Source organism: Manis pentadactyla, chromosome 1 (genome assembly GCF_030020395.1).
Source record: "Manis pentadactyla isolate mManPen7 chromosome 1, mManPen7.hap1, whole genome shotgun sequence".
NCBI lineage: Eukaryota > Metazoa > Chordata > Mammalia > Pholidota > Manidae > Manis > Manis pentadactyla.
In genome coordinates, this window is record NC_080019.1 from 167,903,359 (window position 1) to 167,917,671 (window position 14,313).

Genomic DNA, 14,313 nt, shown 5'->3' on the forward strand with positions numbered 1-14,313 from the left:
ATTCTATAGAGATCAGTTCTCAGATGCGAGGGAGGGAGTGGAGGGAGGGAGAATGAATGAGTGAATGAATGATGTTGATCCCTGGGAGGGGAGCTAAGACACAAGACTGCTGAAATCCCAGAGTGAAGGGAAGATTCTTTCTGCCCTATGTGGGTTTGAAGCCTGAATAGTCTTCTTTTCCCCTTCTCTCCATCTTCCTCTTTCACCTTTTCTTCCTCTTTGAATCTCACAGAATCCAAAGATTATTTAGAGATAGTCGTTTATTTCATTCTTTGCATTTTTTATTTTGCCTGCTTCCAAAAAGTATATGAGATAACTTTAAAAATACATAACACTCGCCACAGCAGTTAGACAAACACAAAGAAGTAATGGGCATCCAGACTGGTAAGGAAGAAGTTAAACTGTCACTATTTGCAGAAGACATGATATTGTACATAAAAAACCCTAAAGAATCCACTCAAAAACTACTAGATCTAATATCTGAATTCAGCAAAGTTGCAGAATACAAAATTAATACACAGAAATCTGTTGCATTCCTATATGAACTAGCAGAAAGAACTAGCAGAAAGAAAAATCAGAAAAACAATTCCATTCACTATTGCATCAAAAAGAATAAAATACTTAAGAATAAACCTAACCAAGGAAGTGAAAGACCTGTACTTTGAAAATTACAAGACACTCATGAGAGAAATTAAAAACCAATAAAAGGAAACACATCCCATGCTCATGGATAGGAAGACTTAATATTGTTAAAATGGCCATCCTGCCTAAAGCAATCTACAGATTCAATGCAATCCCTATCAAAATAACAACAGCATTCTTCAATGAACTAGAGAAAATAGTTCTAAAATTCATGTGGAACCACAAAAGACCCCAAATAGCCAAAGCAATCCTGAGAAGGAAGAATAAAGCTGGGGAGATTACGCTCCCCAACTTCAAGCTCTACGACAAAGCCACAGTAATCAAGATAATTTGGTACTGGCACAAGAACAGAACAATATACCAATGGAACAGACTAGAGAGTCCAGATATAAACCCAACCATATATGGTCAATTAATACACAATAAAGGATCTATGGACATACAATGGGGAAATGACAGCCTCCTCAGCAACTGGTGCTGGCAAAACTGGACAGCTACATGCAACAGAATGAAACTGGATTATTGTTTAACCCCATAGACAAAAGTAAACTCAAAGTGGATCAAAGACCTGAATGTAAGTCATGAAACCATAAAACTCTTAGAAGACAACATAGGCAAAAATCTCCTGAATATAAACATAAGCAACTTCTTCCTGAATGTATCTCCCCGAGCAAGGAAACAAAAGCAAAAATGAACAAAAGGGACTACATCATACTAAAAAGCTTCTGTATGGCAAAGGACACCATCAACAGGACAAAAAGACATCTTAGAGTATGGGAGAATATATTTGTAAATGACATATCCAACAAGGGATTAACATTCAAAATGTATAAGGAAATCACATGCCTCAACACCCAAAAAGCAAATAACCCAATTAAAAAATGGGTGAAGGATATGAAGAGTCAATTCCCCAAAGAAGAAATTCAGATGGCCAACAGACACATGAAAAGATGCTACACATCACTAGTCATCAGGGAAATGCAAATTAAAACCACAGTGAGATATCACCTCACACCAGTAAGGATGGCCAGCAACGAAAAGACTAAGAACAACAAATGCTGGTGAGGATGTGGAGAAAGGAGAACCCTCCTACACTGCTCGTAGGAGTGTAAGCTAGTTCAACCATTGTGGAAAGCAATATGGAGGTTCCTCAAAAAACTAAAAATAGGAATACTATTTGACCCTGGAATCCCGCACCTTGGAATTTATCCAAAAAATACAAGTTCTCAGTTTCAAAAAGACATATGCACCCCTATGTTTATCGCAGCACTATTTACAATAGCCAATATATGGGAGCAACCTAAGTGTCCATCAGTAGATGAATGGATAAAGAAGAGGTGGTACATATACACAATGGAATACTACTCAGCCATAAGAAAGAAACAAATCCTATCATTTGCAAACATGGATGGAGCTGTAGGACATTATGCTCAGTGAAATAAGCCAGGTGGAGAAAGACAAGTGCCAAATGATTTCTATCATTTGTGGAATATAACAATGAAGCAAAACTGAAGGAACAAAACAGCAGCTGACTCACAGATTCCAAGAAGGGATTAGCGGTTACCAAAGGGGAGGGGTGTGGGAGAGCGGGTGGGGAAGGAGGGAGAAGGGGACTGAGGGGTATTATGATTAGTATACATGGTGTTGGGGGGATCATGGGGAAGACAGTGTAGCACAGAGAAGGCAAATAGTGAATCTGTGACATCTTACTACGCTGATGGACAGTGACTGCAATGGGGTATGGGTGGGGACTTGATAATATGGGTAAATGTAGTTACCACATTGTTTTTTCATGTGAAACTTCGTAAGAGTGTATATCAATAATACCTTAATTTTTCTTAATTAAAAAAATACATAATAATACAAAATTTCTTAAACTGACAACTGGAGACGTTGTAACAGATTGAGACAAAGATAAAACAATCTCGATGAGATAAATGAAATCTAAATTCACTCTGTGAACTGTAGGTTCATAAAATTGTAGTGAATCAGTTACCCCAGGGAAGCACAGCGGCTCTGGCGGTGGAGATCGCCTTGGCTCGCCTCTAGAGGGCGAGGTGGAGCAACATTCTCACAGCCAGGGAACTGCACTGACCTTACAGCAGCCCTGCTGTTAAGACTGCCCGCCGGTGGGCCAGTGGGAAAATGCCAGTTCCCAATTCTGAAAGAGCAGCTCTACAATGACCAGGAAAGTGATCCAATACTCAATTTAAGGCAATCTGGGCTTAGTCTGAACATGCTGCATGTATCTGTAAGGCAGTCTTGTGGTGCATTTTTTTACTTTCACTAGAGTCTTTGATAAGTGGTAGGAGCCAGAAATATAAAAACTACAATTGCTGCACAAGAATCTGAACTACTGGTGGCTCAGTGAAGTCCAAGAGGAGGAGAATTGCAGGTGAGTCTGCCAGTGGAAACTACTACTGCAGCATAAAGCTAATGCCTCAGGGAGCTGCCACTTCCATCACCCTTGACAACCAGCCCTTTTCTGGTGCAGCCTTTGGGAATATAATTCTTAACTTGGGCCAGCCTGGGGAAGGAGGGATTGGTTACCTCAAATCAACCCCCTTCTAGAAAGATCAAAGGAAATGGGGCAACTTTAGAACTCATTGCAGATTTTAGCTGCCTGCTGATAGGATATACTTGCATTTTCCACACCTGAACTAAATTGCAGACGACCTAGTTCATAGCTTTTACTTTTAGCACTTACTTCATGTCAGGCACTCTTTTAAATACTTCATGTGTATGACTCTCAATCTTTGCCATCACCCTTCTAGAACAGTACTGTTATTTTATAAGTGAAGAATTTATGGAAGAGAGGAAAGTCAACAGACTTTCCTTAGATCATACATCTAACTTAGAACTAAGCCAAGATTCAACCCAAGGAGTCTGGCGCTGGCATCTATGATTTTGATGGCTAAGCTTTCTGCTTTTGCAAATCTTCAAGTGGTTTGCAAAGCTGTCACCTAGACTCTGCATGTAGTTTGATGGGCCTAATGCAATGGCTTCTTAGCAGTCAACAGCTGTATGGAAATCTGTCTTCTTGGCAGCAAAAAGCTGCCCAGGCAAGAAATTGGGAGACATTTTGCCTTACCTCTCTTCCTTACTTCGTATATCCAGTCATTCACGAAGCCCTGTTGAGTCCACCCCTGATACCTGTCCATTTCTCTTCATCCCCATAGCTTTCACTGTACAGTCCAGGCCACCATTCACTTACTCTTGGTTTAGAGTATCTTGTAAGGACCAGCTGAATATCACTGCCTCCATGGCATCTTTGGGGCATAACTCCTTATGTCCCCATTACTGTCCCTTTACTTTGCCCCAGAGTGGCTCCAACATTCTGAACTGACTCCACTTCTCCCCCACCTTTTCTGTTCACACTGCTTGAAATATCCTTCTCCTTGCCACCCCTCTTTCTTCCCACTAGTTCCAACTAATTGGAATTCTTACTAATTTCTATCATCCTTTAGGCCTCATTGATCATTTTCTTCCTCTGAAGAGCTTTCCCAGAATTCCCATGCCTTGACCATGTTGCCCCTAACTCTGGAATCCCACAACACACCATATGTCCCCACCGTAGCACCTGCCAGCTTGTACTGCAGTTATGCTTACCACGTGTTGGAGAAGAGAAACAAACTACAGTGACAACAAACTCCAAATCTGCAGTTTGTTCATTTCTCCTTGACAGAGTCTTAGTTTGTTTATTCTTTTGGAAATAGACAGTGGGAGGCCGTCCCAGTGGCTGGGTGCTCTGTTCCACACAGTCATTCAAGAACCAGGCTGCCAGCAGTTCTGTCACCTTTCAGTTGTGATTTCTAAGTTCCCCTGCATCATAATATCTGAAGAGTATGTGAGGAAAGATCATGGAGGATCATGTGGGAGGTTTTATAGGCCAGGCCTTGAAATGACAACCATCACACCCACTCACATTCCATTAGCTAGGCCTCAGTACTAACCACACGGGAGGCTAGTAAATGTAGTTTGTGCAGAAAGAAGAGTGGGGTTGGTGGTCAGCCTGTAGTGCCACATGACCTTTATTCTCACGAAATTGTGAGGGCAAAGGCAAAATTTCTTTCTCTTCACTTCATGCCCAATTCTAGCACACATTGAGCACTTCATAAGTATTTGTTGAAAAAATGAAGCTGTGCAGTTCCAGTCCTTAAAGGCTTTTTCCTGCCCCCTTATGCTGGCTGCTGGCTGCCCATTAGTTCCTCATGCACAGTTGTCTGAGGCAGCCTCTTACAGATCTTCCCATATCTGACTGTGTTTATGAAGCGGAGTTTGCAGTATATCTTTGGTGTTCATTGCTGGGCTGCATTCTCAAATTACCATGACTGACTGTACGTGAACTACTTACAAGTGTATAAACCACAAAGCCAATTGTTTATGTATCCTACATATTTTTCCTCAGAAATTAGGTCATCCGTGTTTTCTATTTAATACATGCCCTCTCCCAGAACTGAGGAAGCTGGCAAGCTGGGATGCCATTCATTACTAACTACAGCTTGACAGTGACTGAGCATATTGACTTCCATACTGTAAGGATGCCCCTGAGAATATTGTCCACATTATGCAATATTCTCTGTATAGAGACCAGAGAGTAATTTACATTTAATCACAACAAAAAGAACAGCTGTGTTTCTCTTGAAAATTAACTTTTTTATGCTATGCTGGCCATCAATGGGCAAAACATATAACCTTGATTTCTTTACATCATCATTAAAAAGTTCTGACCAAATGTGGGGCCCCTATTAAGAGGACATGACATCAAGAAATATCCTGTCCCCATTCAGGCATCAACAGGAGTCAAAATGCTTTTTGTAATCCTATTTTCCTTGCCCTTATTTTCCCTTTCTGTCCACTTCTTTCACCTTCTCACATAGCATAGTTATGGAATCCACCTTAAATATATTTTCAAACAAAGGAGAAATATCTATAAATAAACATATTAAAAATTTGTTTTCCCAAGAGACACAAACATGTTTCCAGTGGAGTGTAGTTCAGTATTCTCCACTCTACCATGCTTCATTCTGGAGATATTTTCAAATGAATATGAATTAGTCTTTCATTTTGGAGGGATGGAGGGAGGAAGAGAATGAGAAATGATGGGCTAGAAACATGGTGATTTTGAAAGCTAAGAATTGAAATAAATATGAAACCATATTTAGTATGTGAAAATATTATATTCAAGTGTGAAAATTCACTACAAGATCAATTCCATGAGGGCAAGGACCTTGTCTTCATTGTCTGCTGCATGTAGAATAGAACCTGACACACAGGAGACACTGTGTGTGTCTTTTGCAAGTGTGACTATAACACACCTGGAGTTCAGAGAACTGAGTTAATATTAAATACATGATGTTGAATACTAGGTGTATAAGCACAAGTATATACCTTTTGGATTCAAGTTTCATAATTTATCAAATGAAGCCATTAGACTGTTTCCACTAAGGTTTTTCCAACTGTAATATTCAGTGCTCTCCATTTCACCCTTATTAAATATAATGGTATAGTCAATCATGTGAACATAAATACTTAACAACAATTTGTAAATTTTGGTTTTGCTATAGGACATCCTATTTAGGTTATGAAGCTACATCTTCAACAACCCTGGTAGTTCCGCGTACATTGACTCCAAACTCCACCCCTCAAAGTGAGTATAACAAGGCTTCCCTTCGGTCACTCGATAAAGATAGCACACTGGCAAGTTTTACTACAGGTGCCATAATATTGAGGTTTGGGCAAAAAGCTATATTTTTTTCATTGATGTTGGTATTTCAGTTTTGAGTAACTGTGGCAAATTGTAATCTAAATCATGACTGTATACAGCTCTGGCAATCACTGTAATTTTTTAAAATACGGCTTAGTGATTTGTTATTATACTGTACTTTTCATTTCTCACGGGATTTTAAGGTAATATTAAAGTAATCTTGACTCTACTCCCAGTGATCTGAGTTGGCGACAAGAGGAGAAAAAGAAAAACAGGGACAAGATGGTATTAAACATAAACTACAGAGCTTTTGCTTAATATGCCAGCTGTGTTCCTGTGTAGGGAAGCCTATTTTCAATTTTAGTTTTCCCCAAAGTCACATAGATTAAAAATTCAGCACATCAAAGTGAAGCTGTATTATAGCTTTATAAAAAGGTTGGATTCTGAAAATTTTGTCTTTCAGCCAGAAATTCCAGTGTGACTACCCGAGGCCTCGGCTACTGGACCCCCAGCAGGAGAGATACCAAAGCAGTTAAGTATAACTGAGAATCCCTTTAATTAAGTATAACTGAGGATCTTCTGGGCCTCATTCATTCATCCAACACATATACTGAATAATATGCTTTGTTCATAATCATGTTAGCCAATTTTTACAAAGCATCTAACCACGTGTAAAATAAAACATCATTACAGTTGCTAGGAATACATCTATGAGCAACACAGATCGAAGTTCCAAATTCTGGTGGAAGAGAGCAAATGGTGATAAGAGACATGGAATGAATAAAGCAGTGAAAGATCACAGTGAGAACCGAGGGGGCAGATGGGTTGCCATGCTAAATAGGGTGGTCTTAGAAGGCTTTACCAGGGAAGGTAACATCTAAGCAAACATACAACTAATGGAGATCAAAGAACAAATTACCAGAGTATCTGGGGAAAGTGTGAAATGGCCAGAATATGCATACCACTACCAAGAATGAAAACAGGGATTTTTCCTGTTTCCTACAGAGCAAAAGCTCTTTAGTTTTATGTTTTATTCCATCTTGTCCCTGTTTTTCTTTTTCTCCTCTTGTCACCAACTCAGATCACTGGGAGTAGAGTCAAGATTACTTTAATGTTACTAGTGTGAAGCACGGGAATGGTTTGCTATTTTAATCTGGCCAGCTAGCAACAATGACTGCTCCTGAGGCTTTCACAAGTATTGATAGGATCTGAAGAGAAAATATACTGCCTCTTACTGGTGTAAGACAAAGATCAGCCATGGTGGGGAAGTGGCACAGATTGTGGCTGAAGCAAAGCAAAGACCCTGGATGCCATAGGTACAGAACTCTGAATGTCACTACTAGGCCCTTTGCCACAAAACATAAATGCATGTATATGTCCCTTTCTGAAAGCATTTACATTGTACATTTAAAACTTCTAAATGTCTTATCCTTCCTTGCTCAGTCATCTCACTGCTAAAAACTTATCCTTAGGAAATAAATCAAAGAATGAAAAGGAAATGTGTGATAGTGTTCTTTGCAGCATTATTTATTTATTCTCTCTCTCTCTCATGGACCTCAGACTCCCAGATTTGGATCAATCACGATCTTCAATTCATGACACATGTTCATTAGTCTGGGTATGACCCTTTGTCATTTAATGTAACATTTCTCTTAATAAATATGTTGATAACATAGTAAACACCAGCAAATGCAGTGCCTAAATGCAAGAACTGAGAAGATAGTATGGGAAGAGAGGGCACACAGTGAAATCCACGGTTAATGTAAGGTGGATATACCTGTAAGGTGGCTTGGCAGATTCCTGTGGACAGAACAGACTGTTCAGCAAATGGACCTAAAAACAGTGATTATTTATGAGAGAAAAAGTGTTAAAATCTAACTCTGCCATGCACATTACACTAAAATAAACTCCATATACTATAAGATTTCTATGTCAAAACCAAAACGTTAAAACACATAATAAAAAAAGTTGAATTTGTTCCTGGCTTCAGGGAAGAGAAGGGCTGAATAAAAGATATGAGGCACCATAAAAATAACTGAGAATTAGAATACAACAAAATTAAGAAAATTATTTCCATCAAAAGATGCCTTAAAGAAAATTAAAAAGGGAGAGGAGCCAAGATGGCAGGGTGAGTAGAGCAGTGGAAATCTCCTCTCAAAACCATATATATTTTTGAAAATACAACAAATACAACTATCCCTAAAAGAGAGACCAGAATATACAGGACAACAGCCAGGCTACATCTACACCTGCGAGAACCCAGCGACTCACGAAGGGGCAACCGTGCACAGAGTTTCCTTCACAGCAGCCAGGCAGGAATCAGAGACCCCATCTGCGCACAGCTGCCCAGCACAAACTGCTAGGGGTTGCCGTTCTTCCAGGAGAGGAAGGCCACAAACTAGCAAGAAGGAATGTTCTCCCAGGTGACACACATGCCACCTCCCCACAACTACTTCTATCACAATGAAAAGGCAGAAGAATTTGATCCAGACCAAAATCACAGAGATAACCCCTGAGAAGGAGCTTGGAGAGATAGACCTAACCAATCTCCCTGAAAAGGAATTCAAAATAAAGGTCATAACTATGCTGATGGAGCTGCAGAGAAAAATGCAAGAGCTAATGGACAAAGTAGGGAGAGAGACTACAGAAATAACACAATCTCTGGAAGGATTTAAAAGCAGAATGGATGAAATGCAAGAGGCCATTGATGGAACCAGAGAACAGGATCGCATAGAAGCTGATGCAGAGAAAGATAGAAGGATTTCCAGGGATGAAATAATATTGAGAGAACTATGTGACCAATCCAAAAGGAGCAATATCCACATTATCGGGGTACAAGAAGAAGAAGAGAGAGAAAAAGGGATAGAAAGTGTATTTGAAGAAATATTTGCTGAAAACTTCCCCAAACTGGGGGAGGAAATAGTCACTCAGACCACAGAAGTACACAGAACTCCCAACAGAATGGACCCAAAGAGGACAACACCAAGACACATAATAATTGAGATGGCAAAGATCAAGGACAAGGACAGAGTTTTAAAGGCAGCTAGAGAGAGGAAAAAGGTCACCTACAAAGGAAAACCCATCACGCTATCATCAGACTTCTCAACAGAAACCTTACAGGCCAGAAGAGAATGGAATGATATATTTAATGCAATGAAACAGAAGGGCCTTGAACCAAGAATACTATATCCAGCATGATTATCATTTAATTATGAAGGAGAGATTAAACAATTCCCAGACAAGGAAAAGTTAAGGGAATTTGCCTCCCACAAACCACCTCTACAGGGTATTTTAGAGGTACTGCTCTAGATGGGAGCACTCCTAAGGCTAAATAGATGTCACCAGAGAAAATAAAATCACAGCAGAGAAAGCAGAACAACCAAATACTAACTAAAGGCAAAAAATAAAATCAACTACCCACAAAAGCAGTCAAAGGAAACACAAAAGAGCACCGAATAAAACACCCAACATATAAAGAATGGAGGAGGAGGAATAAGAAGGGAGAGAAATAAAGAATCATCAGACAGTGTTAATAACAGCGCAATAAGTGAGTTAAGTTAGACAGTAAGATACTAAGGAAGCTAACCTTGAACCTTTGGTAACTACAAATCTAAAGCCTGCAATGGCAATAAGTACATATCTTTCAATAATCACCCTAAATGTAAATGGACTGAATGAACCAATCAAAAGACAGAGTAATAGAATGGATAAAAAAGCAAGACCCATCCATATGTTGCTTACAAGAAACTCACCTCAAACCCAAAGACATGCACAGACTAAAAGTCCAGGGATGGAAAAACATATTTCAGGCAAACAACAGAGAGAAGAAAGCAGGGGTTGCAGTACTAGTATCAGACAAAATAGACTTCAAAACAAAGAAAGTAACAAGAGATAAAGAAGGACACTACATAATGATAAAGGGGTCAGTCCAACAAGAGAATATAACCATTATAAATATATATGCACCCAACATAGGAGCACCAGCATATGTGAAACAAATACTAACAGAATTAAAGGAGGAAATAGAATGCAATGCACTCATTTTAGGAGACTTCAACACACCACTCACTCCAAAGGACAGATCCACAAGACAGAAAATAAATCAGGACATAGAGGCACTGAACAACACACTAGAACAGATGGACCGAACAGACATCTATAGAACTCTACATTCAAAATCAACAGGATATACATTCTTCTCAAGTGCACATGGAACATTCTCCAGAATAGAACACATACTAGGCCACAAAAAGAGCCTCAGTAAATTCAAAAAGATTGAAATTCTACCAACCAACTTTTCAGACCACAAAGGTATAAAACTAGAAATAAATTGTACAAAGAAAGCAAAAAGGCCCACAAACACGTGGAGGCTTAACAACATGCTCCTAAATAATCAATGGATCAATGACCAAATTAAAATAGAGATCAAGCAATATATGGAAGCAAATGTCAACAACAACACAAAGCCCCAATTTCTGTGGGATGCAGCGAAAGCAGTCTCAAGAGGAAAGTATATAGCAATCCAGGCATATTTAAAAAAAGGAAGAACAACCCCAAATGAATAGTCCAATATCACAATTATCAAAATTGGAAAAAGAATAACAAATGAGGCCTAAAGTAAGCAGAAGGAGGGACATAATAAAGATCAGAGAAGAAATAAATAAAATTGAGAAGAATAAAACAATAGAAAAAATCGATGAAACCAAGAGCTGTTTCTTTGAGAAAATAAACAAAATAGATAAGCCTCTAGCCAGAATCAACACACATCAACAGAATCAGAAATGAGAAAGGAAAAATCACAACAGACCCCACAGAAATACAAAGAATTATAAGAGAATACTATGAAAACCTATATGCTAACAAGCTGGAAAAGCTAGAAAAAATGGAAAACTTCCTAGAAAAATACAACCTTCCAAGACTGACCAAGGAAGAAATAGAAAATCTAAACAAACCAATTATCAGTAACGAAATAGAAGCAGTAATCAAAAAACTACCCAAGAGCAAAACCCTGGGCCAGATGGATTTACTGCGGAATTTTATCAGACATACAGAGAAGCCATAATACCCATTCTCCTTAAAGTTTTCCAAAAAATAGAAGAGGAGGGAATACTCCCAAACTCATTCTATGAAGCCAACATCACTCTAATACCAAAATCAGGCAAAGATAAACAAAATATTAGCAAACCGAATTCAAAAATACATCAAAAGGATCATACACCATGACCAAGTGGGATTCATCCCAGGGATGCAAGGAAGGTACAACATTCAAAAATCCATCAACATCATCCACCACATAAATAAAAAGGACAAAAAACACATGACTATCTCCACAGATGCTGAAAAAGCATTCAACAAAATTCAACATCCATTCATGATAAAAACTCCATCTAAATGGGCATAGAGGGTACTTCAACAAAATAAAGGCTATATATGATAAACCCACAGCCAACATCATACTGAACAGCGAGAAGCTGAAAGCTTTTCCTCTGAGTTCGGGAACAAGAAAGGGATGCCAACTCTCCCCACTGTTATTCAACAAAGTATTGAAGGTCCTAGCCATGGCAATTGGACAAAACAAATAAATAAAAGGAAAATACAGTTTGGTATAGAAGAAGTCAAACTGTCACTATTTGCAGATGACATGATATTGTACATAAAAAATCCTAATGACTCCACTCCAAAACAACTAGAACTAATATCAGAATTCAGCAAAGTTGCAGGATACAAAATTAACACACAGAAATCTGTGGCTTTCCTATACACTAACAATGAACTAATAGAAAGAGAAATCAGGAAAATAATTCCATTCACAATTGCATCAAAAAGAATAAAATACCTAGGAATAAACCTAACCAAGGAAGTAAAAGATCTATACCTGAAAACTATAAGACACTCTTAAGAGAAATTAAAGAGAACACTAACATATGGAAACTCATCCCATGCTCATGGCTAGGAAGAATGAATATCATCAAAATGGCCATCCTGCCCAAACCAATATACAGATTCGATGCAATCCCTATCAAATTACCAACAGCATTCTTCAATGAACTGGAACAAATAGTTCAAAAATTCATATGGAAACACCAAAGACCCTGAATAGCCAAAGCAATCCTGAGAAGGAAGAATAAAGTGGGGGGGATCTCACTCCCCAACTTCAAGCTCTACTGCAAAGCCACAGTAATCAAGACAATTTGGTACTGGCACAAGAACAGAGCCACAGACCAGTGGAACAGATTAGAGACTCCAGACATTAACCCAAACATATATGGTCAATTAATATATGATAAAGGAGCCATGGGCATACAATGGGGAAATGACAGTCTCTTCAATAGATGATACTGGCAAAAATGGACAGCTACATGTAAGAGAATGAAACTGGATCACTGTCTTACCCCATACACAAAAGTAAATTCAAAATGGATCAAAGACTTGAATCTAAGTCATGAAACCATAAAACTGTTAGAAAAAAACATAGGCAAAAATCTCTTGGACATAAACATGAGCGACTTCTTCATGAACACATCTCTCCAGGCAGGGGAAACAAAAGCAAAAATGAACAAGTGGAACTATATCAAGCTGAAAAGCTTCTGTACAGCAAAGGACACCATCAATAGAACAGAAAGGTACCCTACAGTATGGGAGAATATATTCGTAAATGACAGATCCAATAAAGGGTTGACATCCAAAATATATAAAGAGCTCATGCACCTCAACAAACAAAAAGCAAATAATCTAATTAAAAAATGGGCCGAGGAGCTAAACAGACAGTTCTCCAAAGAAGAAATTCAGATGGCAAACAGACACATGAAAAGGTGCTCCACATTGCTAGTCATCAGAGAAATGCAAATTAAAACCACAATGAGATATCACCTCACACCAGTAAGGATGGCTATCATCCAAAAGACAAACAACAACAAATGTTGGCAAGGTTGTGGAGAAAGGGGAACCCTCCTACACTGCTGGTGGGAATGTAAATTAGTTCAACCATTGTGGAAAGCAGTATGGAGGTTCCTCAAAAAGCTCAAAATAGAAATACCATTTGACCCAGGAATTGCACTTCTAGGAATTTACCCTAAGAATGCAGCACTCCAGTTTGAAAAAGACAGATGCACCCCTATGTTTATTGCAGCACTATTTACAATAGGCAAGAAATGGAAGCAACCTAAGTGTCCATCAGTAGATGAATGGATAAAGAAGATGTGGTACATATACCCAATGGAATATTATTCATACATAAAAAGAAAACAAATCCTACCATTTGCAACAACATGGATGGAGCTAGAGGGTATTATGCTCAGTGAAATAAGCCAGGCGGAGAAAGAGAAATACCAAATGATTTCACTCATCTGTGGAGTATAAGAACAAAGAAAAACTGAAGGAACAAAACAGCAGCAGAATCACAGAACCCAAGAATGGACTAACAGTTACCAAAAGGAAAGGACTGGGGAGAATGGGAGGGTAGGGAGGGATAAGGGTGGGGATAAAGAAAGGGGACATTACGATTAGCATGTATAATGTGGGGGGATGGCATGGGGAGGGCTGTACAACACAGAGAAGACAAGTAGTAATTCTACAGCATCTTACTATGCTGATGGACAGTGACTGTAATGGGGTGTGGGGGGGGACTTGGTGAAGGGGGGAGCCTAGTAAACATAATGTTCTTCATGTAATTGTAGATTAATGATAACAAAATAAAATTTTAAAAATTTTAAAAAAAGAAAATAAAAGAGGTAAGCTGTAATGTGGGAGAAAACATTTGCCACAGATGTAATTGCAAAATGATTAAGAATATATAATTGATAAAGGGTCAGAACTTTATATAAAGAGTATATGAGGAATGCCTATACAAGTCAATTTTTAAGAAGACAAAAAGCACTTAAAAATGAGCAGAGAGGCACATCACAAAGGATGACTCACCAGTGGCCAGAAAACATCTGAAGAGATGTTTGACCTCTCTTACATCA

At 38.7% G+C, this 14,313-nt stretch overlaps 1 protein-coding gene across 1 annotated transcript in view; it reads left to right on the top strand.

The window, feature by feature from the left end:
* The window catches only part of CD96 (CD96 molecule), a 110,568-nt gene that overhangs the window by 75,538 nt on the left and 20,717 nt on the right, over positions 1-14,313 (top strand). Inside the window, 3 exon segments of the mRNA XM_057488611.1 lie at positions 6,224-6,292; positions 6,813-6,885; positions 7,050-7,219. Of these exon segments, the coding sequence (XP_057344594.1) occupies positions 6,224-6,292; positions 6,813-6,885; positions 7,050-7,219 (312 nt within the window).